This window comes from Staurois parvus, unplaced genomic scaffold (assembly GCF_062004578.1).
Source record: "Staurois parvus isolate SC_StPar_1 unplaced genomic scaffold, SC_StPar_1.0 ptg001479l, whole genome shotgun sequence".
In the NCBI taxonomy this organism is placed as follows: Eukaryota; Metazoa; Chordata; class Amphibia; order Anura; family Ranidae; genus Staurois; species Staurois parvus.
In genome coordinates, this window is record NW_028319275.1 from 194,662 (window position 1) to 222,223 (window position 27,562).

The 27,562-nt window shown below is 44.5% G+C and overlaps 1 protein-coding gene across 1 annotated transcript in view; it reads left to right on the plus strand.

Moving 5' to 3' along the window:
• Positions 1-27,562, plus strand: part of LOC149435699 (AT-rich interactive domain-containing protein 3A-like) — a 293,175-nt gene that overhangs the window by 167,375 nt on the left and 98,238 nt on the right. The window contains exon 2 of the mRNA XM_089662471.1: positions 5,820-5,892. Coding sequence (XP_089518597.1) covers positions 5,820-5,892 — 73 coding nt within the window. The remainder of the gene's footprint in view (positions 1-5,819; positions 5,893-27,562) is intronic.

Below are 27,562 nucleotides of genomic sequence, written 5' to 3' on the forward strand. Positions count from 1 at the left end.
TACATCAAATTTGTGTTGTTCCTCTAAAAAAAAATGGAAGAAAAGTGAATATTAGACGGTTCAAAAAAATCGCAGTGTTTGTATTCTTCTTTACAAACTCAAACATTCACTATATAAACTGAGAAATGTTTGAAGATTTTGCTTTCCTTTGAATGACTTCATGAATATTTGGTTGTAGTCGCACTGTTTGTGAGAACTGCTGTACATCTGTGTTGCATGGAGTCCCCCAACTTCTGGCCCCTGTGATCAGGTATTCCAGCCCAGGATGATTGGACCACATTCCACAGTTCTTCTCTATTTCTTGGTTTGGCCTCAGAAACGGCATTTTTGATGTCACCCCACAAGTTTTCTATTGGATGAAGATCCGGGGATTGGGCTGGCCACTCCATAACGTCCATCTTGTTGGTCTGGAACCAAGATGTTGCACGTTTACTGGGGTGTTTGGGGTCGTTGTCTTGTTGGAACACCCATTTCAAGGGCATTTCCTCTTCAGCATAAGGCAGCATGACCTCTTCAAGTATTCTGATGTATTCAAACTGATCCATGATCCCTGGTATGCGATAAATAGGCCCAACACCGTAGTATGAGAAACATCCCCATATCATGATGCTTGCACCACCATGCTTCACGGTCTTCACAGTGTACTGTGGCTTGAATTCAGTGTTTGGGGGTCGTCTGACAAACTGTCTCCGCCCACTAGACCCAAAAAGAACAATCTTACTTTCATCAGTCCACAAAATGTTGCGCCATTTCTCTTTAGGCCAGTCAATGTGCTCTTTGGCAGATTGTAACCTCTTCAGCACACGTCTTTTTCCCAACAGTGGGACTTTGCGGGGACTTCTTGCAGATAGCTTGGCTTCACATAGGCGTCTTCTAATTGTAACAGTCCTCACAGGGAACGTCACACCTTCTTTCATCTCCCTGGAGCTGATTGTTGGCTGAGTCCTCACAGGGAACGTCACACCTTCTTTCATCTTCCTGGAGCTGATTGTTGGCTGAGTCCGCCCCATTTTGGCTATTCTATCCATTCCAATGGTAGTTTTTCGCTTTCTTCCACGTCTTTCAGGTTTTGGTTGCCATTTTAAAGCATTTGCAATCATTTTAGCTGAGCAGCCGATCATTTTCTGCACTTCTTTATATGTTTTCCTCTCCAATCAACTTTTTAATCAAGGTACGCTGTTCTTCTGAACAATGTCTGGAACGACTCATTTTCCTCAGAATTTCAGAGAAATGCACTGTAACCAGCATGTACAACATTTGCTGCCTTCCTTCCTTAAATAAGGGCAATCATTGCCACCTGTTTTTCAAAGAATGAATGACCTCACTAATAGAACTCCACACGGCTATTATATTGAACACGCCCCTTTCAATGAGTGATTCAATGACACAGAATCAGCAGCATGCATGTCATGACTGTTGGGTCTGTTGGATTTCTATGACTCTACTACCCCTGCTAGGAAATTATTTGCCATGTAGAAATATCATTTCCACCAAAAACAGTGATTGATCCGGTTAGTGATGTCTGACTGCTAGTATTGTGAACACAACTGTATATATACAATGTATTTTAAAATACTGCTAGCGAAATTACCTGAAGCCTGTTCTTATATTATCCCCCCACTGGGGTCACTAAATGCTGGTGAAAAAAGGACTTATTAAAGCAGAACTGTCTGCAAATATAAAAGGGATATATATATATATATGTGCGTGTTTTTAATATGTACATCGTTTCAAAAAACTGAAAGGAAGACTTTGTAACCAGAGTCTAGCATCAAGTCCATGAACCTCCTGCGATATGGATCTGGTCAGGTAAGTCGCAGAGGGGGTTGTTCATCAGTTTCAGCTGCTTTGGTGGTAATAAAATGAACAACAGGTGCACTAGATGGGCAACATTGAGACGACCCCCAAAACAGGAATGGTTTTACAGGTGACATTTTTTCCCTACTCATCTTTTCTGACTGTTTTTCCCTCGTTTTGCATTTGGCTAGGGTCAGTGTCACTACTGGTAGCATGAGGCCATACCTGGACCCTACAGAGGTTGCACAGGCAGTCCAACTCCTCCAGGATTGCACATCAATACCTGCCATTGCCAGAAGGTTTGCTGTGTCTCCCAGCACAGTCTCAAGAGCATGGAGGAGATTCCAGGAGACAAGAGCATGGAGGAGATTCCAGGAGACAAGAGCATGGAGGAGGTTCCAGGAGACAAGAGCATGGAGGAGATTCCAGGAGACAAGAGCATGGAGGAGGTTCCAGGAGACAAGAGCATGGAGGAGATTCCAGGAGACAAGAGCATGGAGGATGTTCCAGGAGACAAGAGCATGGAGGAGGTTCCAGGAGACAGGCAGTTCCTCTAGGAGAGCTGGACAGGGCCGTAGAATCTCCTTAACCCATCAGCAGGACCGGTGTCTGCTCCTTTGTGCAAGGAGGAACAGGATGAGCCCTGCCAGAGCCCTACAAAATGACCTCCAGCAGGCCACTGGTGTGAATGTCTCTGATCAAACAATCAAAACCAGACTTCATGAGGGTGGCCTGAGGGCCCGACGTCCTCTAGTGGGCCCTGTGCTCACTGCCCGGCACCATAGAGCTGGATTGGCATTGGCCATTGAACCCCAGAATTGGCAGGTCCACCACTGGCACCCTGTGCTTTTCACAGATGAGAGCAGGTTCCCCCTGAGCACATGTGACAGACGTGAAAGGGTCTGGAGAAGCCGTGGAGAACATTCTGCTGCCTGTAACATGGTTCAGTATGACCGCTTGGTGGTGGTTCAGTGATGGTCTGGGGAGGCATCTCCATGGAGGGACGCACAGACCTCTACAGGCTAGACAATGGCACCCTGACTGCCATTAGGTATGGGGATGAAATCCTTGGACCCATTGTGAGACCCTATGCTGGTGCAGAGGGTCCTGGGTTCCTCCTGGTGCAGTGGGTCTTGGGTTCCTCCTGGTACAGTGGGTCCTGGGTTCCTCCTGGTGCAGGGGGTCCTGGGTTTCTCCTGGTGCAGTGGGTCCTGGGTTCCTCCTGGTGCAGGGGTCCTGGGTTTCTCCTGGTGCAGTGGGTCCTGGGTTCCTTCTGGTGCGGTGGGTCCTGGGTTCCTCCTGGTGCAGTGGGTCCTGGGTTTCTCCTGGTGCAGTGGGTCCTAGGTTCCTCCTGGTGTAGTGGGTCCTGGGTTCCTTCTGGTGCGGTGGGTCCTGGGTTCCTCCTGGTGCAGGGGGTCCTGGGTTTCTCCTGGTGCAGTGGGTCCTGGGTTCCTCCTGGTGCAGGGGGTCCTGGGTTTCTCCTGGTGCAGTGGGTCCTGGGTTCCTCCTGGTGCGGTGGGTCCTGGGTTCCTCCTGGTGCAGTGGGTCCTGGGTTTCTCCTGGTGCAGTGGGTCCTAGGTTCCTCCTGGTGTAGTGGGTCCTGGGTTCCTTCTGGTGCGGTGGGTCCTGGGTTCCTCCTGGTGCAGGGGGTCCTGGGTTTCTCCTGGTGCAGTGGTTCCTGGGTTCCTCCTGGTGCAGGGGGTCCTGGGTTTCTCCTGGTGCAGTGGGTCCTGGGTTCCTCCTGGTGCAGTGGGTCCTGGGTTTCTCCTGGTGCAGAGGGTCCTGGGTTCCTTCTGGTGCGGTGGGTCCTGGGTTCCTCCTGGTGCAGGGGGTCCTGGGTTCTTCCTGGTGCGGTGGGCCCTGGGTTCCTCCTGGTGCAGTGGGTCCTGGGTTCCTCCTGGTGCGGTGGGTCCTGGGTTCCTTCTGGTGCGGTGGGTCCTGGGTTCCTCCTGGTGCAGGGGGTCCTGGGTTTCTCCTGGTGCAGTGGGTCCTGGGTTCCTCCTGGTGCAGGGGGTCCTGGGTTTCTCCTGGTGCAGTGGGTCCTGGGTTCCTCCTGGTGCAGGGGGTCCTGGGTTTCTCCTGGTGCAGTGGGTCCTGGGTTCCTCCTGGTGCACAACAATGCCCGGCCTCAATGCTTTTTAGTGCATTTAGCACTTTGCAGAAACGCACTGCGGTCCCTTTATCATGGTTTCCTATGGTCACCTCTGTGCGTTTTGTGTGTTTTTTTTGTCCACAGTAGATCGTGTTTTGAGTGTAATAGACTTCAATGGACCCGCACCAAAAATGCAAGTGTTACATTTGTGATGCATTTTGAGGGTTTTTTTTTTTGGTTGTTTGGCTAAGAGGATAGTATGACAGTTCTGTTCATATAATGTGACTTTGGTGCGACTTTACACTCTCCAGCACTCAAGTAGCATCAACATGGCATCAAAGTAGTGCAGGAACATTTGTGTGTCCAAAGTCGCATTTTCATGGCTAATAGGAAAGAATGACACTTCAGTTCATGTAGTGCAACTTTGCTGTGACTGATGCAACTCTCTGTTACTCAAGTTGCATAAAAGTCGCATCAAATTGTACAGGAGCCTTTATGTGTCTAAAGTCGCATTTTTATGGCTGATAGGAAAGAATGACACTTCTGTTAATGGAGTTCAACTTTGATGTGACTGATGCAACTCTCTGGCACTCAAGTAGCATCAAAGTCACATCAAAGTTGCCCTACATGAACATAAGTGTCATTCTTTCCTATCAGCCATAAAAATGCGACTTTGGACACATAAAGGTTCCTGTACAACTTTGTTGCGACTTTGATGTGACTTTGATGCAACTCTCTGGTACTCAAGTAGCATCAAAGTCGCCTCAAAGTTTTGCAGGAACCTTTATGTGTCCAAAGTCGCATTTTTATGGCTGATAGGATAGTATGACACTTCTATTCATGTACTGCAAGTTGCGACTTTGATGTGACTTTGATGTAACTCTCTGGTATTCAAGTATCATCAAAGTCGCATCAAAGTAGTGCAGGAACATTTATGTGTCCAAAGTCGCATGTTTATGGCTAATAAAAGAGAATGACACTTCTGTTCATGTAGTGCAACTTTGTTGCAACTTTGATGTGACTTTGATGCAACTCTCTGGCACTGAAGTAGCAGCAAAGTCACATTAAAGTTGCAACAAAGTTGCACTACATGAACAGAAGTGTCATTCTCTTTTATTAGCCATATAAATGCGACTTTGGACACATAAATGTTCCTGCACTACTTTGATGCGACTTTGATGATACTTGAGTACCAGACAGTTGCATCAAAGTCACATCAAAGTCGCAACAAAGTTGCACTACATGAACAGAAGTGTCATTCTTTCCTATTAGCCATAAAAATGTGACTTTGGACACATAAGGTTCCTATACAACTTTGATGTGACTTTGATGTGACTTTGATGCAACTCTCTGGTAGTCAAGTAGCATCAAAACGCATCAAAAATGTGTGTTGAAAACCACAAAACGCGTAAATAAAACGCATCGACCGCAACCTGCCTAGATGTGAACCTGGCCTTAAAGAATTGCACCGCCCAAGTTAAATACGTCATTTGTAGATGCAGTGCGATAGGCTGGGCGCCCCCTGCTGGTGGGATCTCCGGCTGCAAGCATTCCCCCAGCTCTGTCTCCGCCCACCACGGTGTGTCTCCGCCCCTCCTGTTGCATTCTTCATTATGAAGTAAAGAAACAACAAGGGCAGCGGGGTCACCAATAACAGCCCCCCTGGCAGGTGCGCGGACCCCAGACTGGTGGTTACATTCTTCAGCGTCTACTGAAATATCAGTGTTGGGTGGAGTGACCCTTTAAACTTTCATGAATGCCCCCCCTGTTCTTACTTTCTGATTGACAGCGCGGAGATTAGCGTTCACTGCCCGCGCCGTGTTTTTACCCCTCATGGGGGTTCTGTGTTGGATAATGGATGGTAATTATTCCTGCTCTGACCTTTCATAGAGGCGAATGTGTAACGCAGACTGTCTGATTCTCTCCGCAGCTGTATGAGCTGGATGACGACCCCAAGAGGAAAGAGTTCCTGGACGACTTATTCAGCTTCATGCAGAAGAGAGGTGAGTGACGACACAGCGAGTACCACAGCGAATACTGCGCAATAATTACCATGGTTACTATTCCTGTGTACATTCATCTTCTGTTATACTATTATTATTATTATTATGATTTTATTGCTACTATTTTATAATAATGTTACATAAATAATAATAACTTTTGATCATATTTTTTCTTGCTTTTATTGTTACTTATTATCATTGTTAATATTGGTAATATTATTATGATTGTTATTATTATGTTATTATTGTTTTTTGGATAATATTAATAAACAGTAATAATAGTAGTATCATTATTATTATATTTTTTACATTTTATATATTTATTTATAACTATAGTTATTGTTATACAGATATGTTATTTTTTTAAATTATTAGTTACTTAATGTATTCTTTTTTTTTAATTTTTTTTATTTATTGTTACACTTTATTATCATTATTAATATTATTTTGTATTATATTAATAATAAAAACAATAATAATATTAATAGTAGTATCAATATATTTTTAAAATGTTATATATTTATTTATAACTATAAGTATTGTGATGTAAATATTTTATTATTTGTTAATTATTAGTTACTTAATTTATTTTTCTTCTTTATTTTTATTATTAACTGTTCATTAATAATTTTTTACACACTCACATATATACATATATATATATATATATATTATATATATATTTATTTAGTTTTAAGACTATATATATATTTATTTAGTTTTAATAATATATATATATTTTATTTTTTTAATACTATATATATATATTTATTTATTTTTAATAATAGTAAAAAAAATATATAGTATATATATTTTTTTCCATAATGTATTTTCTCTTCTTTTTTAGCATTTATTTCTTTTTTATTGTTACTGTTTATTAATATTTGTTTTACATATATATATATATATATATATATATATATATATATATTAGTTAAAAAAAATAGTATATATAGTAATTTTTTTCCATAATGTGTTTTCTCTTCTTTCTTATCATTTATTGCTTTTTTATTGTTACTGTTTATTAATTTTTTTTACTATATATATATATATATATATATAATTAGTAAAAAAATATATTTAGTGTACATATACAGTATTTATATTTTTTCCATAATGTATATTGTCTTCTTTTTTTTATCATTTATTGCTTTTTATTGTTACTGCTTATTAATAATTTCTTTACTAATATATATATTTAATAATAAATAGTTAAAAAAAAAAATATATATATATAATTTATTTATTTTTTATTCCATTGGGAAAATTATTAATATTATCACTGATACACATTAACTCCATACTCTAAGATGTAAAAATACAAAATTTCAAAGTATTGATTGTATTTTCATACAGCTAGTATAAGTACCTTAAATCCGAACTCTGGGCAAACAAGTAAATTCACAGATGTTTGAACTACATCTATAAAATACGTGTATTTCTGCCTATCCGGTACTGAGAATTACACAGCTCTGCTGCACAGCACATCTGTGTCATGGCAAGGCAGGAGACCTGATTTTTTCTCTGATGAGGTTCAGCGATACTTCTTGGTTTTGTCCCTCCCCCAGCCTGTGATTGGACAGGAGGAGCAGTAGACTGATGGGTTCATCTCTCTGTCACTCTGCTGTCTAATGGCATGCTCCCATGCACTACAGTACAAGCATGCTGCTTCTCCCTCTTCCAGTCTGAGCTCCACTGGTTTAGGTTTTTGACCTCCAATTATAAGATTTTTGGTCAATCTAAGGCCGGCCATACATGGATCATACATGACACCAGACGATTTTCTCTCTGTTAGTGGGGTCAATGGCACCGGACGATTTTCGCTCTGTTGGTGGGGTCAATGGCACCGGACGATTTTCGCTCTGTTGGTGGGGTCAATGGCACCGGACGATTTTCGCTCTGTTAGTGGGGTCAATGGCACCGGACGATTTTCGCTGTTAGTGGGGTTAATGGCACCGGACGATTTTCGCTCTGTTAGTAGGTCAATGGCACCGGACGATTTTCGCTGTTAGTGGGGTTAATGGCACCGGACGATTTTCGCTCTGTTAGTGGGTCAATGGCACTGGACGATTTTTGCTCTGTTAGTGGAGTCAATGGCACCGGACGATTTTCGCTCTGTTAGTGGGGTCAATGGCACCGGACGATTTTCGCTCTGTTAGTGGGGTCAATGGCACCGGACGATTTTCGCTCTGTTGGTGGGGTCAATGGCACCGGACAATTTTCGCTCTGTTAGTGGGGTCAATGGCACCGGACGATTTTCGCTGTTAGTGGGGTTAATGGCACCGGACGATTTTCGCTCTGTTAGTAGGTCAATGGCACCGGACGATTTTCGCTGTTAGTGGGGTTAATGGCACCGGACGATTTTCGCTCTGTTAGTGGGTCAATGGCACTGGACGATTTTTGCTCTGTTAGTGGAGTCAATGGCACCGGACGATTTTCGCTCTGTTAGTGGGGTCAATGGCACCGGACGATTTTCGCTCTGTTAGTGGGGTTAATGGCACCGGACGATTTTCGCTCTGTTAGTGGGTCAATGGCACTGGACGATTTTTGCTCTGTTAGTGGGGTCAATGGCACCGGACGATTTTCGCTCTGTTAGTGGGGTCAATGGCACCGGACGATTTTCGCTCTGTTAGTGGGTCAATGGCACCGGACGATTTTCGCTCTGTTAGTGGGGTCAATGACACCGGACGATTTTCGCTGTTAGTGGGGTCAGTGGCACTGGACGATTTTCTCTCTGTTAGTGGGGTCAATGGCACCGGACGATTTTCGCTCTGTTAGTGGGGTCAATGGCACCGGACGATTTTCTCTCTGTTAGTGGAGTCAATGGCACCGGACGATTTTCCCTCTGTTAGTGGAGTCAATGGCACCGGACGATTTTCGCTCTGTTAGTGGGGTCAATGGCACCGGACGATTTTCTCTCTGTTAGTGGAGTCAATGGCACCGGACGATTTTCTCTCTGTTAGTGGAGTCAATGGCACCGGACGATTTTCACTGTTAGTGGGGTCAATGGCACCGGACGATTTTCACTATTAGTGGGGTCAATGGCACCGGACGATTTTCGCTCTGTTAGTGGGGTCAATGACACCGGACGATTTTCACTGTTAGTGGAGTCAATGGCACCGGACGATTTTCGCTCTGTTAGTGGGGTCAATGACACCGGACGATTTTCGTGGTCCCTCCCCTTTTCGGTGATCGGGCATGTTGGAAAATTAGTGAAAAACGATCGATTTTCAACTTAATGATGGTCAAATCGTACGATCGTTTTTTCCGAAAAGAATCTGCGCCATGAGCCGTGACCTGGAAGGAACAGAAGTTTCGGTTGTTATATGGGGGGAACTCTATGACTCGGTCGGCTGATTTTCGAAATCATTGATGGCGCCGTTGGATTACCGAGAGAACAACGTTTTTGATTTCCGGACGAAAAATCATTCGGAATTCGACCCGTGTATGGACTACATATGTAGCCGTCATCCCCTGTTATTTGCATGTCACTTTTATTCTTTGCTGGGTGGTGTCGGATGACATAGGACACTGTCCCTGTGGTGGGCGTCGGTCTGCTGTGGGCGTCGGTCTGCGTTGGGCGTCGGTCCCGGCCGGGTTCCTATTGTCGGCTGTTTGTACAAGTCGTGTTCTCTGTATACACAATGCTGTGCGCACCTGTCTATTAATCCTCCATTATCTCCTGTGTACCGCGTCCTACAACCACCCCCCCATCCCCCGCACACATCCAAAATCCAACCTCACCGCGTCCACGCACCTTGAGAAAAAAACAAAAATTATCCAGGCGACTATTTGATATGTTGATCTAAATAAAACGCGTGGAACATTTTAGGTTTCATTTTTTTTAAAAATCATAATTTTCGGTCGATGGGTTGTAAAGTGTACCATTTTTTTTTCTGACAATAGATTTTAAAGCCGAAGGTTTTTTTTTTTCGCTGTTCGACACTGCGCTGCTTTAACTGGAAATTGCGCGGTCATGCAGAGCTGTGCACAGATCAAATTTATATCATTTATCATAATGGTGAAGTGGAAGAAAAATGAGAAATGCTTTTCAACATTTGTGACCAATAAATCTGTGAAAAGTGTGGCGGCATTTGTATTCGGTCCCCTTTACTCTGATCCCCCTAACTACAATCCAGTGGAACCGATTGCCTTCAGAAGTCACCTAATTCCATTTACACCCACGGCTCCATAGAGGAGAATGGATGTTCCGATCCGGTTCGCCTGAAAAACGGGCAGGCGGATCACAACGCTCATGTGAAGAAGAGGGAGATACTGGATATATACAGTGGGGATGGAAAGTTTGGGCACCCCAGCTAAAAATTTGTATTAATGTGCATAAAGAAGCCAAGGAAAGATGGAAAAATCTCCAAAAGGCATCAAATTACAGATTAGACATTCTTATAATATGTCAACAAAAGTTAGATTTTATTTCCATCATTTACACTTTCAAAATAACAGAAAACAAAAAAATGGCGTCTGCAAAAGTTTGGGCCCCCTGCAGAATTTATAGCATGCACTGCCCCCTTTGCAAAGCTGAGACCTGCCAGTGTCATGGATTGTTCTCAATCATCGTCTGGGAAGACCAGGTGATGTCAATCTCAAAGGTTTTAAATGCCCAGATTCATCTGACCTTGCCCCAACAATCAGCACCATGGGTTCTTCTAAGCAGTTGGCTAGAAAACTGAAACTGAAAATAGTTGACGCTCACAAAGCTGGAGAAGGCTATAAGAAGATAGCAAAGCGTTTTCAGATGTCAATATCCTCTGTTCGGAATGTCATTAAGAAATGGCAGTCATCAGGAACAGTGGAAGTTAAAGCAAGATCTGGAAGACCAAGAAAAATATCAGACAGAACAGCTCGCAGGATTGTGAGAAAAACAATTCAAAACCCACGTTTGACTGCACGATCCCTCCAGAAAGATCTGGCAGACACTGGAGTTGTGGTCACTATTCCACTATAAAGAGATACTTGTACAAATATGGTCTTCATGGAAGAGTCATCAGAAGAAAACCTCTTCTACGTCCTCACCACAAAAATCATTGTTTTGCAAATGAACATATAGACAAGCCTGATGCATTTTGGAAACAAGTTCTGTGGACCGATGAGGTTAAAATGGAACTTTTTGGCCGGAATGAGCAAAGGTACGTTTGGAGAAGAAGGGGCACAGAATTTAATGAAAAGAACCTCTGTCCAACTGTGAAGCATGGGGTTGGATCAATCATGCTTTGGGGTTGTGTTGCAGCCAGTGGCACAGGGAACATCTCACGAGTAGAAGGAAAAATGGATTCAAAAAAATGTCAGCAAATTTTGGATGGTAACTTGATGCCATCTGTGAAAAAGCTGAAGTTAAAGAGAGGATGGCTTCTACAAATGGATAATGATCCTAAACACACCTCGAAATCCACGGGGGATTACATCAAGAGGCGTAAACTGAAGGTTTTGCCATGGCCTTCACAATCTCCTGACCTCAACATCATTGAAAATCTATGGATAGACCTTAAAAGAGCCGTGCGTGACAGACAGCCCAGAAATCTCAAAGAACTGGAAGACTTTTGTAAGGAAGAATGGGCAAAGATACCTCAAACAAGAACTGAAAGACTCTTGGCTGGCTACAAAAAGCGTTTACAAGCTGTGATACTTGCCAAAGGGGGCAGTACAAGATATTAACTCTGCAGGGTGCCCAAACTTTTGCAGATGCCATTTTTTTGTTTTCTGTTATTTTGAAAGTGTAAATGATGGAAATAAAATCTAACTTTTGATGACATATTATAAGAATGTCTAATCTGTAATTTGATGCCTTTTGGAGATTTTTCCATCTTTCCTTGGCTTCTTTATGCACATTAATACACATTTTTAGCTGGGGTGCCCAAACTTTCGATCCCCACTGTATACACATTGTAGTATATACATTGTACATACATAGTCCGGGGGAGGGGGGGCTCACTTCTGGGAGATATGGTATATATGATATTATTATTATTTATATTATAACAAATTTGCTGTTTAAACCCCAGACCTCGGCCCTGTGTGGTGTGCCCGGGCCCTGTGTGGTGTGCCCGGGCCCTGTGTGGTGGGCCCTGCTGGAAGCTGTCCCTACATTCATTAGGATTCCACGTATTTATAGACGGAAGAAAATTAAACCCGTTCCTTTTTTTATCCAAACAAAAAGCCTGTTTATCCAGGACGAGGCGAGCGGCGTCTGAATTATCGATGTCTGTCCAGGTTCTGTCCCCCCCACAGAGAGGAAGCAGAGGGGAAATGAAGGGGGTCGGGTTACCGCGCCTCTCTCCGTCTTTCGGAGGTGTCGGAGGGGACCCCTTGGCCTTTTTTGATTCAACATATAGGATCCGTATGGCGGGTGAGTGACACCACAGCTGGGAAGCCAGAGCCCCGGAGAGTGGATCGCCTTTCATATGCTGCGGAGGAGACATTCGGCGAGATCTCGGGGGGGGGGGGTTAATGCGGAATCTGCAATTCAGAGCCCGGTCCCGTCATGTGCAGTTACCGCCTGGCGAAGGATTGCTGGAAGGGAACAATTCACAACAAAGTATCATCAGATGAACCCGGGAGGTGCAGACAGATATCTGTGGAATGTTCTAGATGGAGACCTGAACTCATTTCACTTTCTAATTTGGGGTACAGCGGGGGATGGGTTAAACCCCTTTATTGCCGTTGGGGAGACTTTCCTTCAAATCCTGTCTTGAGAACACTACAGGAAGTGAGAGGAAATGTCGCTGGGATGGGAGACCTCATTGGACGGGAGACCTCATTGGATGGGAGACCTCTTTGGACGAGTGACCTCATTGGACGGGAGACCTCATTGGGCGGGAGACCTCTTTGGACGGGTGACCTCATTGGACGGGTGACTTCATTGGACGGGAGACCTCATTGGACGGGAGACCTCATTGGACGGGAGACCTCATTGGACGGGTGACCTCATTGGATGGTTCCCCTGTTCTCTGGGTGTTAGACACAATGTCTCCACACACTCTCATCAATCTTACCTGACAATCATCCAAACTCTCTCTGCTTATTTGTTTTCGTCCGTTAAGTGGATCTTCTGTAAGATCCTCCTGTAGATCCTTCTATAACATCGTAAGAGATTCTTCTGTAGATCCTTCTATGACATCCTAAACAATCTTTCTATAGGTCCTTCTATAACATCCTATGAGATCCACCTGTAGATCCTTCTATAACATCCTTCTGTAGATCCTTCTATAACATCCTATGATATCCTTCTGTGATCCTTCTATAACATCCTATGAGATCCTTTTGTAGATCCTTCTATAACATCCTATGAGATCCTCCTGTAGATCCTTCTATAGCATCCTCCTGTAGATCCTTCTATAACATCCTATAAGATCCACCTGTAGATCCTTCTATAACATCCAATGAGATCCTCCTGTAGATCCTTCTATAGCATCCTCCTGTAGATCCTTCTATAACATCCTATGAGATCCTCCTCTAGATCCTTCTATAACATCCTATGAGATCCTTCTGTAGATCCTTCTATAACATTCTGTGAGATCCTTCTGTAGATCCTTCTATAACATCCTATGAGATCCTTCTGTAGATCCTTCTATAACATCCTATGAGATCCTTCTGTAGATCCTTCTATAACATACTATGAGATCCACCTATAGATCCTTCTATAAGATTCTATGAGATCCTCCTGTAGATCCTTCTATAACATCCTATAAGATCCTTCTGTAGATCCTTCTATAACATCCTATAAGATCCACCTGTAGATCCTTCTATAACATCCTATGAGATCCTCCTGTAGATCCTTCTATAACATCCATTAAAATCCTCCTGTAGTAGCTTTGTTGCCCAGACAGAGCTGCAGTGTGTAGCTGGATAGAGAACAAACGCATCCGATGGAAAGTACCAACATCTACCCAAAGCCACCTCGGAAATCTCAGATTTAATTAAAAAAATACAATCGCTGGTGATCCTGCCAAGAAGGTCCTTGTTTAGGAACTTCCTGGTATAGAGTGACAACGCTCAGTCCTGGACTCCCAGTCGTGCTCCTGTGTTGCATATTTCTTGCTGTGGCAATTAAGTACATATAAAATGTGTCCACGCACCGGATGTCTAATATTTGTGGTTCTCACCTGGGGCACATGGGACAGGTTGACAACACGGGAGCGCAACTGGAAGACACGGATAGTGTTGTCACTCTATAACAGGAAGTGCCTGAACACAGGCTTTCATGGCAGGATCACCAGGAATTATTCCCGTGCGAATCACATGCGATTTGTGTGCGGTGCAATTGGAGCCGTACATTTTGCATGGCTCTAATGCCTTTTTTGGGTCCGCACTAGAATCGGATCACATGGATATTATAGTCACAACCATGCAATCCGATTCTGCACATCGCACCGCGGTTTGCGGATCACTTTCGGGATGTCAATAACATGAACTTTGGTGCACGCAAACACACAATGTAACACCCAATTGTTTTTTTAAATAAAGTATTTCGATTTTCGGACAAAAAATTGTTCGGAATTCGAACCATGTATGGCCTGCATTAGGCTCTGTTCACACTTGCTCGACTTGTAATGCGACTTTGGACATCTGGGAGAGCCGGATTCTGGGAGAGACGGATTCTGGGAGAGAGCCGGATTCTAGGAGAGAGCCGGATTCTAGGAGAGCAGGATTCTGGGAGAGGGCCGGATTCTGGGAGAGGGGCGGATTCTGGGAGAGAGACGAATTCTGGGAGAGCCGGATTCTGGGAGAGGGGCGGATTCTGGGAGAGAGACGAATTCTGGGAGAGCCGGATTCTGGGAGAGAGCCGGATTCTGGGAGAGTCGGATTCTGGGAGACGGTCGGATTCTGGGAGAGGGTCGGATTCTGGGAGAGGGCCAGATTCTGGGAGAGATGGATTCTGGGAGAGGGCCAGATTCTGGGAGAGAGCTGGATTCTGGGAGAGAGCTGGATTCTGGGAGAGCCGGATTCTGGGAGAGAGCTGGATTCTGGGAGAGCCGGATTCTGGGAGAGATCCAGATTCTGGGAGAGAGCTGGATTCTGGGAGAGAGTTGGATTCTGGGAGAGCCGGATTCTGGGAGAGTCGGATTCTGGGAGAGAGCCGGATTCTGGGAGCAAGTTGATTTCTGGGAGAGAGCCGGATTCTGGGAGAGGGTCGGATTCTGGGAGAGGGTCGGATTCTGGGAGAGGGATGGATTCTGGGAGAGCCGGATTCTGGGAGAGCCGGATTCTGGGAGAGTCGGATTCTGGGAGAGCGCCAGATTCTGCGAGAGAGCTGGATTCCGGGAGAGAGACGGATTCTGAGGCGAGCCGGATTCTGGGAGAGTCGGATTCTGGGAGAGAGCCGGATTTTGGGAGAGAGACGGATTTTGGGAGAGAGCAGGATTCTGGGAGAGCCGGATTCTGGGAGAGGGACGGATTCTGGGAGAGAGTCGGATTCTGGGAGAGAGCCGGATTCTGGGAGAGAGCCGGATTTTGGGAGAGAGACGGATTTTGGGAGAGAGCAGGATTCTGGGAGAGCCGGATTCTGGGAGAGGGACGGATTCTGGGAGAGAGTCGGATTCTGGGAGAGCTGAGTTCTGGGAGAGATCCAGATTCTGGGAGAGAGCCGGATTCTGGGAGAGAGTTGGATTCTGGGAGAGCTGGATTCTGGGAGAGCCGGTTTCTGGGAGAGCCGAATTCTGGGAGAGCCGGATTCTGGGAGAATCGGATTCTGGGAGAGAGCCGGATTCTGGGAGAGCTGGATCCTGGGAGAGCCGGATTCTGGGAGAGTTGGATTCTGGGAGAGAGCCGGATTCTGGGAGAGAGCCGGATTCTGAGGCGAGCCGGATTCTGGGAGAGGGTCGGATTCTGGGAGAGAGAAGGATTCTGGGAGAGAGACAGATTCTGGGAGAGCCGGATTCTGGGAGAGCCGGATTCTGGGAGAGCGCCGGATTCCGGGAGAGAGCTGGATTCCGGGAGAGAGCCTGATTCTGAGGCGAGCCGGATTCTGGGAGAGTCAGATTCTGGGAGAGAGCCGGATTCTGGGAGAGGGTCGGATTCTGGGAGAGAGATGAATTCTGGGAGAGCCGGTTTCTGGGAGAGAGTCGGATTCTGGGAGAGCCGGATTCTGGGAGAGCGCCGGATTCTGGGAGAGAGCTGGATTCCGGGAGAGAGCCGGATTCTGGGAGAGAGTCGGATTCTGGGAGAGAGCCGGATTCTGGGAGAGAGCCGGATTCTGGGAGAGATGGATTCTGGGAGAGATGGATTCTGGGAGAGATGGATTCTGAGAGAGAGTCGGATTTCTTGGAGAGAGCCACTCTGCATTTTTCCTAATCTGTTCTGAAACGATAATTGCTGTTGTCACCAATGACAGGAAGGACCGTTCCATGGTGTCACCGGGGACCTGTGTGTGGTAATGATTTCCACGTCTGATGTCGCAATTTTCTTCCTCAGTTTGAAGCGGAAAGATGATGTCACGGTCTGAAAAAACTGCTGAGAAGTAGAAAATATAAAAACGTGGAAAAGAAATGACAGCGGCCGGGGGAAGCTCTCTGCCCAGCCCCCTCCATCCATCATTCCATTCACACACGCGTGTCTTTTCCTAAACACATAAAATCGCGTGTTCTGTAAACGTTGCTAAACGCAGTGTGTGAACAGAGCCATAGGGACGCATTGTCTGTATTTAGCTGCGGTAAATGAGTTCCTCTAAAGGCAGCGAGAAGCTGAAATCTAAGCGCCGGTGTGAAAGGGGACTTAACGCGGTTTTTGAGATTTGGCGTTTTTAGAATCAACAATAGAAACAAATATTACCGCTTTCATCATTTGTTGCTGTGTTTTTCAGATATTATTTTTTATTTGTTTACTAATTTTTTGCTTTGATTTTTTTTTTTTGGTAGGGTTAGGGGTTGGGTTTAGGATTACAGATTCGAGATAGGAGTTAGGGGCAAGTTATTTGTTTATTATTATTTATGTATTCAAAATAAATAATAATACATTATTTATTTATGTTGGTTAGGGGTTGGGTTTAGGGTTACGGATTCGAGATGGGGTTAGGGGCAAATTATTTGTTTATTACTATTTATGTATTAAAAATAAATAAATAATACATTATTTATTTATTATTTTTTAATTTTCTTTCTTTTTTTTTTTGTTAGGGTTAGAGATTAGGGTTACGGATTCAAGGTAGGAGTTAGGGGCAAATTATTTGTTTATTATTATTTATGTATTCCAAATAAATATTAATAAACAATAATAAATGTATACATTTTTGTATTTAATTTTTTTGTTAAGGTTAGGGGTTGGGTTTAGGGTTACGGATTCGAGAAAGAAGTTAGGGGTAAGTTATTTGTTTGTTTATTATTTATGTATTAAAAATAAATAAATATTAATAAAGAATAATACATTATTTATTTATTATTTTTTTATTTTCTTTATCTTTTAATTTTTTTATAAGGGTTAGAGATTAGGATTACGGATTCGAGATAGGAGTTAGGGACACATTATTTGTTTATTATTATTTATGTATTTTAAAAAAATAATAATAATACATTATTTATGTATTCATTTATTTATTTTTTGTTAGGGGTTTAGGGTTAGGGTTACGGATTTGAGATAGGATTTAGGGGCAAGTTATCTGTTTATTATTATTTATGTATTAAAAATACATAAATAATAATACATTATTTATTTATTTTTGTTAAGGGTTGGGTTTAGGGTTACAGATTCGAGATAGAAGTTAGGGGCAAATTATTTGTTTATTATTATTATTTATGTATTTAAAATAAATAATAATAAATATTATACATTATTTATTTATAATTTTTTCTTTTCTTTTTTTTTGTTAGGGTTAGAGATTAGGGTTATGGATTTGAGATAGGAGTTAGGGGCAAGTTATTTGTTTGTTTATTATTTATGTATTGAAAATAAATAATAATACATTATTAAGTTTTGGTTTTCTTTTTTTTTGTTAAGGTTAGGGTTAGGGTTACGGATTAGAGATAGGAGTTAGGGGTAAGGTATTTGTTTATTATTATTTATGTATTAAAAATAAATAATAATAAATAATTATACATTATTTATTATTTTTTTATTTTTTTTAATTAGGGTTAGAGATTAGGGTTACGGATTCAAGATAGGAGTTAGGGGCAAATTATTTGTTTATTAGTATTTATGTATTAAATATAAATAAATAATAACACATTATTTATTTATTTATTGTTAGGGTTAGGGGTTGGGTTTAGGGTTAGGGTTGCGGATTCAAGATAGGAGTTAGGAGCAAGTTATTTGTTTATTATTATTTATGTATTATAAATAAATAAATAATAATACGTTTTTAATATTTATTAATTTTTGTTTTTCATTTTTTTGTTAGGGTTAGGAGTTGGGTTTAGGGTTAGGGTTACAGATTCGAGATAGGAGTCCGGGGCAAGTTATATGTTTATTATTATTTATGTATTAAAAATAAATAATAATACATTTTGTATATTTATTAATTTTTGTTTTTTCATTTCTTTTGTTAGGGTTAGGGGTTGGGTTTAGGGTTATGAATTCAAGATAGGAGTCAGGGGCAAGGTATTTGTTTATTATTATTTATGTATTAAAAATAAATAAACAATAATAACTAATACATTTATTATTTATTCATTTTTGTTTTTCATTGTTTTGTTAGGGTTAGGAGTTAGGGTTACAGATTCAAGATAGGAGTTAGGGGCAAGTTATTTGTTTATTATTATTTATGTATTAAAAATAAACAATAATAACTAATAATACATTTATTATTCATTAATTTTTGTTTTTCATTTTTTTGTTAGGGTTAGGTGTTGGGATTAGGGTTAGGGTTACAGATTCGAGATAAGAGTTAGGGTTCAAGTTTTTTGTTTATTATTATTTATGTATTAAAAATAAATAAACAATAATAACTAGTAATACATTTATTATTTATTAATTTTTGTTTTTCTTTTATTTTGTTAGGGTTAGGGATTAGGGTTACAGATTTGAGATAGTAGTTAGGGGCAAGTTATTTGTTTATTATTATTTATGTATTAAAATAAACAATAATAACTAATAATACATTTTTAATATGTATTCATGTTTGTTTTTTCATTTTTTGTTAGGGTTAGGGGTTGAGTTTAGGGTTAGGGTTACAGATTCAAGATAGTAGTTAGTGGTAAGTTATTTTTATTATTATTATTTATGTATTAATAAATAAACAATCATAAATAATAATACATTTATTATTTATTAATTTTTGTTTTTCTTTTTTTTGTCAGGGTTAGGGGTTTTGTTGTGTTAGGGTTACGGATTTGAGATAGTAGTTAGGGGCAAGTTATTTGTTTATTATTATTCATGTATTAAAAATAAATAAACAATAATAAATAATAATACATTTATTATTTATTAATTTTTATTTTTTTTGTTAGGGTTAGGATTTTGGTTGTGTTAGGATTTTGAGATAGTAGTTAGGGGCAAGCTATTTGTTTATTATTATTATTTATGTATTTAAAATAAATAATAATAAATATTATACATTATTTATTTATTATTTTTTCTTTTCTTTTTTTTTGTTAGGGTTAGAGATTAGGGTTATGGATTCGAGATAGGAGTTAGGGGCAAGTTATTTGTTTGTTTATTATTTATGTATTAAAAATAAATAATAATACATTATTAAGTTTTGTTTTTATTTTTTTTTATTTATTTAACTTCAGTATTGTTTATTTATTATTATATACATGTATTTATTTATAATGATGATGAATATTATTTATTAATTTTCTTTTATATTTATTAATTAATTTTTACATTTTTTTTTTTCTTTTCTTTTCTTTTTTTATTAAATGATTACTTTTGAGCAGACCACTCAAAAATTTGTGGCAAAAAACTTGGCTTCAGGCGACTTGGAGAGATGTGACCCATCTCCATACAGAATAATTGATTTTTTTTTTTTCTCATCGAAGGTTTTGGAATGGGGCTTTGGGGGGGGCACTTCAGGATCAGCAAGTATCATCTAAATACAAGTGGCGTGTGTATTTTCACTTGAACCTCGGAAGGGGGGGGGGGCAGGAAATGTTTTCTGGACAATGTGACACATATTTGCCAAGCTGCAATAAATTTTGACTGAATTGGAATTATGATCAGCTGCTCCATCTAGTGTCCATAGTGCGGTATTTTCCTTGCTGAGTTATGTCAGATAAAGTACCGCGTTGTGGCCACTAGATGGAGCTGACAGTCATAGGACGCCATTGTATTACGCCAAATGCTGTCAGGCTTCATCGGGATTGGACGAATTCTTGTCACATTCACCCAGCGAATGTATTATAAATACACCCCTGTGGTCAGCTTTGTGTATTTCTCCCAGATCTGCGCATCCAGTGTGAAGCGTTCCCTTCCTGTAATAAAGACCGCTCTCTGCTTCTCTCTCTCCTTGTGCGGGGTGACTGGTCTAGTCTCCGCCCCTTCCTGTCATTTTCTGTAGGCAGCCTATAGTAGGTGGAGCCTGCTGGGCCCCTCCCACGGCTCTGCTCTCACTTTCCTTGAGCAGGGTGACTGGTCTAGTCTCCGCCCCCTCCTGTCATTTTCTGCAGGGCCCCTCCCACAGCTCTGCTCTCTCTCTCCTTGTGCAGAGTGACTGGTCTCGTCTCCGCCCCCTCCCGTAGTTATTTGCAGGCAGTCTATAGTGGGTGGGGCCTGCTGGGCCCCTCCCACGCTCTGCCCTCTATCTCTCCTTGTACAGGGTGACTGGTCTCGTCTCCGCCCCCTCCCGTAGTTATTTGCAGGCACTCTATAGTGGGTGGGGCCTGCTGGGCCCCTCCCACAGCTCTGCTCTCTCCTTGTACAGGGTGACTGGTCTCGTCTCCACCCCCTCTCGTAGGTATTTGCAGGCAGTCTATAGTGGGTGGGGCCTGCTGGGCCCCTCCCACAGCTCTGCTCTCTCTCTCTCTCCTTGTACAGGGTGACTGGTCTCGTCTCCGCCCCCTCCCGTAGTTATTTGCAGGCAGTCTATAGTGGGTGGGGCCTGCTGGGCCCCTCCCACAGCTCTGCTCTCTCTCTCTCTCCTTGTACAGGGTGACTGGTCTCGTCTCCGCCCCCTCCCGTAGTTATTTGCAGGCAGTCTATAGTGGGTGGGGCCTTCTGGGCCCCTCCCACAGCTCTAATCTCTCTCTCCTTGTGCAGGGTGACTGGTCTCGTCTCCGCCCCCCTCCTGTAGTTATTTGCAGGCAGTCTATAGTGGGTGGGGCCTGCTGGGCCCCTCCCACAGCTCTGCTCTCTCCTTGTGCGGGGTGACTAGTCTCGTCTCCGCCCCCTCCTGTAGTATTTTGCAGGCAGTCTATAGTGGGTGGGGCCTGCTGGGCCCCTCCCACAGCTCTGCTCTATCTCTCCTTGTGCAGGGTGACTGGTCTCGTCTCCGCCCCCTCCCGTAGTTATTTGCAGGCAGTTTATAGTGGGTGGGGCCTGCTGGGCCCCTCCCACAGCTCTGCTCTCTCTCTCCTTGTGCAGGGTGACTGGTCTCGTCTCCGCCCCCTCCCGTAGTTATTTGCAGGCAGTTTATAGTGGGTGGGGCCTGCTGGGCCCCTCCCACAGCTCTGCTCTCTCTCTCCTTGTGTAGAGTGACTGGTCTTGTCTCCTCCCCCTCCTGTAGTTATTTGCAGGCAGTCTATAGTGGGTGGGGCCTGCTGGGCCCCTCCCACAGCTCTGCTCTCTCTCTCCTTGTGTAGAGTGACTGGTCTTGTCTCCTCCCCCTCCTGTAGTTATTTGCAGGCAGTCTATAGTGGGTGGGGCTTGATGTGAATGGGTGCGCGGTCATACTGTTACGATATCAGGTGCGATTCGGGAATTGAAATCGCACCTGAAATCTCATCCAATGAATGTGAATGTCGGTGTCTTGACACGTGCGATTTGCTGCGGCGCCATTTCTAAAGTAGTTCTGGCGTGACTTTTTTTGTGCGACTTCACTGTAAGTTGTACAATTTCAAAGTCGGGATCTGTGTGTCCGGGGTGTTAAGGAGCGATCCAAACCCCGATCACTCTTCAGGGAGCACCTCGAGTGTTTCACATACATAGAGTATAATGGAAATCGCAAATTGCAAGAAATCGGTGAAAATCTTCACAAGTTGCCATAAAGTCTTCAGAAATTGCGCTGAAATTGCACGCAAATCGCGCAATTTAAAATCGCAGCAATGTGACTGGTGACACTGGGTGTGGCTTGGCATGCGATTTGCAAGTCGCACTCTATTGTCCGTAATTCCATCGGTCATATCGGTGACGGTTCCGACTTGGTCACAGCTGCACCGATCCCTAAAGCAGTCCATGCGCTACTTTTGGTGCGATTTGCATAGACATCTGTGTCAGTCGTCTTGCAAATCGCACCTGAAATCGGCGGGTCCCCGACTTTGTGCGACTTCGCTGTAAGTTGGGATCTGTGTGTCCGGGGTGTTAAGGAGCACTCTTCAGGGAGCACCTCGAGCATGAATGAGCCCCTAAATCGCACAGGATTGTGACAGGTCCACACTGATCTCAGCACAGAAGTGCACAAAGTCTTCAGAAATCACGCTGAAATTTCACGCAAAGCGTGCGATTTTAAATCGCAGCGGTGTGACCGGTGACTTACACCCCGGTCACATCAAACCCTACTTTGAAATCGTGCGACTTACAGCGAAGTCGCACGATTTCAAAGTCGGAGGACACGGCAATTTCAGGTGCGGTTTGCAAGACGCCTGACACAGAGGTCTATGCAAATCGCACCAAAAATAGAGCATGGACTACTTTAGAAATTGGTGCGACTGTGACCAAGTTGGAATCGCAACGGTATGACCGCCGTAATTGCGGACACTAGGCTGCGATTTGGCATGCGATTTGCAAGTCCCATGGCATACAGTTCGCATCCAGTGTGACCGGGGGGGTAAGTCACCAGTCACACCACTGCAATTTAAAATTGCGTGCGATTTCTAAAGACTTTATGGCAACTTTTTAATGACCAAGTCGCTATCGCCCCGGTATGACTGCCGTAATTGTGGACAACAGGCTGCGATTTGGTATGCGATTTGCAAGTCGCATGCCAATTCTAATCCAGGGTGACCGGGGTGTAAGTCACCAGTAACACCGTTGCAATCTGCAATTTAAAATCCTGTGCGATTTCTGAAGATTCTTAATGACCAAGTTGGAACCGCACCGGTATGACCGCCGTAATTGCGGACAATAGGCTGCGATTTGCAAGTCGCATGGCATACAAATCGCATGCCAATTCGCATCCAGTGTGACCGGGGTTTAAGTCACCTTTCACACTGCTGCAATTTAAAATGTGTGCGATTTCAGGTGCGATTTTTGAAGACTTTATGGCTACTTGTGAAGATTTTTAACAACAAAGTTGGAATCGCACCGGTATGACCATCGGTATGCAGACACTAGGCTGCGATTTGCCATGCAATTTTCAAGTTGCATGGCATACAAATCGCATGCCACTTCGCATCCAGTGTGACCGGGGTGTAAGTCACCTTTCACACCGCTGCAATTTAAAGCGCGTGCGATTTCAGATGCGATTTCTGAAGACTTTATGGCTACTTTTTTTTACGATTTTTAACGACCAAATCGGAATCGCACCGGTATGACTGCCGTAATTGCGGATACTAGGCGATTTGCAAGTCGCATGGCATGCGATTTGCAAGTCGCATGACAAGCGAATCGCATGCCAATTCGCATCCAGTGTGCCCAGGGTCTTCAGAGCATGTGCCAGGCGGGGAGGAGGCATTTAACCCCCTGATTGCCACATTAGAGTGCCGCAGTTGTCCGCACGGCACTGGCAGAGCGCCCCCATTCATTTATAGGGGGTATGTTTGGCGGGCTTGATGCGTCAGGTGGTTCGTTCCGGCCAATCAGCACGTGAACACCTCGGAAAACGCCGTGTCCGAGCAAATGATTACTCTGCAGGATTTCTATTTCGCCAGCAGCCTGCGCAGCGCTTTACCATCGATTTCCGTCTTTTTTCTGAGCATGCCCAGTTCGTTCATTGGACGGGTGGCCCGTTATTAAGGGACCCATAGAGACGTGGGAGGGGAGGGCATAGTTTTTTTTTTTGGAAGGAAAAGTTGGGATCTGCACATAACTTCACCTCTACCTCCTGAATGTACTGATGTTGGTTCTGAGGAGGTCCTGCCTAGAGGGGACCGGATCTGGATGCCGGCCCTTTCGGAAAGTCGCCGGACCGCGTCGATCGGCCCAGGATGTCCTCCTTCATGGAGAGATGTCTCATATTCTTCTGCCTGTTGACTTTCTCTCCCCACGTATTTGCTTAGCAAACCGCCATGCAAAGAGTCGCACGTCATCCCGCATGACGGGGGCCCTCCCAGGCCTGGACACAGACATGCAGACACGTCTCCTATTCCGATGATCGGCTCCTGACCCGACTCTGAGAAGACCCTGTTCGTTCTGCCGCTGGCATTTATTTATTACCGGTGCCATCAGTGAACGCAGCGCTTTACATACATATTGTACGTTCACATCGGGCCCTGACCCTCAGGGGGTGTACATTCTAAGGGCCCTGACCCTCAAGGGACGTACAATCTAAGAGCCCTGACCCTCAAGGGGCGTACAATCTAAGGGCCCTGACCCTCAAGGGGCGTACAATCTAAGGGCCCTGACCCTCAAGGGGCGTACAATCTAAGGACCCTGACCCTTGAGGCATACATTCTAAGGGCCCTGACCCTCAAGAGACGTACAATCTAAGGGCCCTGACCCTCAAGGGGCAAACAATCTAAGGGCCCTGACCCTCAAGGGGCGTACAATCTAAGGGCCCTGACCCTCAAGGGGCAAACAATCTAAGGGCCCTGACCCTCAAGGGGCGTACAATCTAAGGGCCCTGACCCTCAAGGGGCGTACAGTCTAAGGGCCCTGACCCTCAAGGGGCGTACAATCTAAGGGCCCTGACCCTCAAGGGGCGTACAATCTAAGGTCCTTAACTCACATTCATACATAAAAATACTAGGGCCAGTGTAGACAGGAGCCAATTCACCTCCCAGCATGTCTTAGCAGTGTGGGAGGAAACTGGAGTACCCGGAGGAAACCCACACAGGCACAGGGAGAACATGATGTCGGATATCAGAACTCCACATACACCATATTGCCAATTTAGTCAGCAGCCAATTCACCTACCAGTGTACCCACTTCCCGACGAGGACATGCACCATATTGCCCCAAGTATTGGGTCGCCTGCCTCTCCACACACGACCTTTAATGGCCTCCCAGTATCAGTCCGTAGGGTTCAATATTGAGTTGGCCCCGCCCTTTCCACGCACATGACCTTTAATGGCCCCCCAGCCTTAGTCCGTAGGGTTCAATATTGAGTTGGCCCCGCCCTTTCCACGCACATGACCTTTAATGGCACCCCAGCCTTAGTCCGTAGGGTTCAATATTGAGTTGGCCCCGCCCTTTCCACATGAGCTTTAATGGCCCACCCAGTCTTAGTCCGTAGGGTTCAATATTGAGTTGGCCCCGCCCTTTCCACACACATGACCTTTAATGGCCCCCCAGTCTTAGTCCGTAGGGTTCAATATTGAGTTGGCCCCGCCCTTTCCACACACATGACCTTTAATGGCCTCCCAGTCTTAGTTCGTAGGGTTCAATATTGAGTTGGCCCCGCCCTTTGCAGCTATAACAGCTTCAACTCTTCTGGGAAGGCCGTCCACAAGGTTTAGGAGGGTGTCTATGGGAAGGTTGGACCATTCTTCCAGAAGCACATTTGTCAGGTCAGGCACTGATGTCGGGGGAGGAGGCCTGGCTTGCAGTCTCCGCTCTAATTCATCCCAAAGGTGTTCTATGGGGTTGAGGTCAGGACTCTGTGCAGGACAGTCAAGTTCCTCCACCCCAAACTGGCTCCTCCATGTCTTTATGGACCTTGCTTTGTGCACTGGTGTGCAGTCATGTTGGAACAGGAAGGGGCCATCCCCAAACTCTTCCCACAAAGTTGGGAGCATGAAATTGTCCAAAATGTCGCCTTAAGAGTTCCCTTCACTGGAACTAGGGGGCCAAGCCCAACCCCTGAAAAACAACCCCACACCATAATCCTCCGTCCACCAAACGTTACACTTGGCACAATGCAGTCAGGCAAGTACCGTTCTCCTGGCCACTGCCAGACCCAGACACGTCCATCAGATTTCCAGACAGAGAAACGTGATTGGTCACTCCAGAGAACACGTCTCCCCTGCTCTAGAGTCCAGTGGCGGCATGCTTTACACCACGGCATCCGACCCTTTGCATTGCACTTGGTGATGGAAGGCTTGGATGCAGCTGCTCGGCCATGGAAACCCATTCCATGAAGCTCTCTACGGACTGTTGTTGTGCTCATCTGAAGGCCACACCAAGTTTGGAGGTCTTTAGCTATTGACTTCTGCGCACTGTGCGCTTCAGCATGCGCTGACCCCGCCCTGTCATGTGACGTGGCCTACCACTTGGTGGCTGAGTGGCTGTTGTTCCCAGTTGCTTCCACTTTGTTATAATCCCACTAACAGTTGAGCGTGGAATATTTAGTAGCCAGGAAATGTCACGGATGGACTTATTGCCCAGGTGGCCACCTATCACGGGACCACGCTTGGAGTCACTGGGCTCCTGAGAGCGACCCATTCTTTCACCAATGTTTGTAGAAGCCGTCTGCATGCCTAGGGGATGGATTGTATACACCTGTGTCCATGGAGGGGATTGGAACACCTGAATCACATGATTGGGAGGGGATTGGAACACCTGAATCACATGATATGGAGGGGATTGGAACACCTGAATCACATGATTGGGAGGGGATTGGAACACCTGAATCACATGATATGGAAGGCGGGGACAATACTTTGAGCAATATAGTGTATCTTCTACAACACGACTTCCATTTCCCATAATGCTCTGCGAGTTGTTACATTGTGTCCCCGGCACTAACAGTCAGTGTTTAGGAGGATTCAATATTTCCTCATTGTTACAGACTTCCAATATGGCAGAATGAGTGTGAGAGAGTATGGGAAGGGGGAGGGGGGAGGGGCACACACTATGTAATTGCAAATATCACCTTAGTAAACTGGTATCATAGCGCACACCACACCGGCCAATCTGGAAGTGGTGGTTGTGTGCTGTATATGCTGTGTGCACCCTGCTTTGTGTGCTCTGTGCTGTGATCAGTCTCTGTGAGCTGTGTGCATGCTGCACTATGTGTGCTCTGTGCTGTGGGCCTTCTTTCTGTGCTCCGTGTACGTGTGTGGTGGATGCATTCTGTGTGCTCTGTGCTACGTATGCTCTCTACATGTTGTGTGCTGTGTACTCTGTGTGTATGCTCTGTGCTATGTATGCTCTGTGCTATGTGTGCTCTGTGCTATGTATGTTCTGTGCTATGTGTGCTTCAAGCTTTGTTGATTCTGCGTGTATTCTCTACTCTGTGTGTGCTCTGTGCTATGTGTGCTCTCTGCTCTGTTTATTCTGTGTGTACTCTATGTGTTGTCTGTACTCTGTGTGTGCTCTGTGCTGTGTGTGCTCTGTGCCATATGTGCTATGAGCTGTGTTCATTTTGTCTGTACTCTGTATTCTGTGTATGCTGTGTTCATTCTGTGTGCTCCATGAATGCTTTGTGCTATGTGTGCTCTGTGCTGAGTGTGCTCTGTGCTGTGTGTGCTCTGTGCGGTGTGTGCTCTGTGCTGTGCGCGCTCTGTGCTGTGTGTGCTCTGTGCGGTGTGTG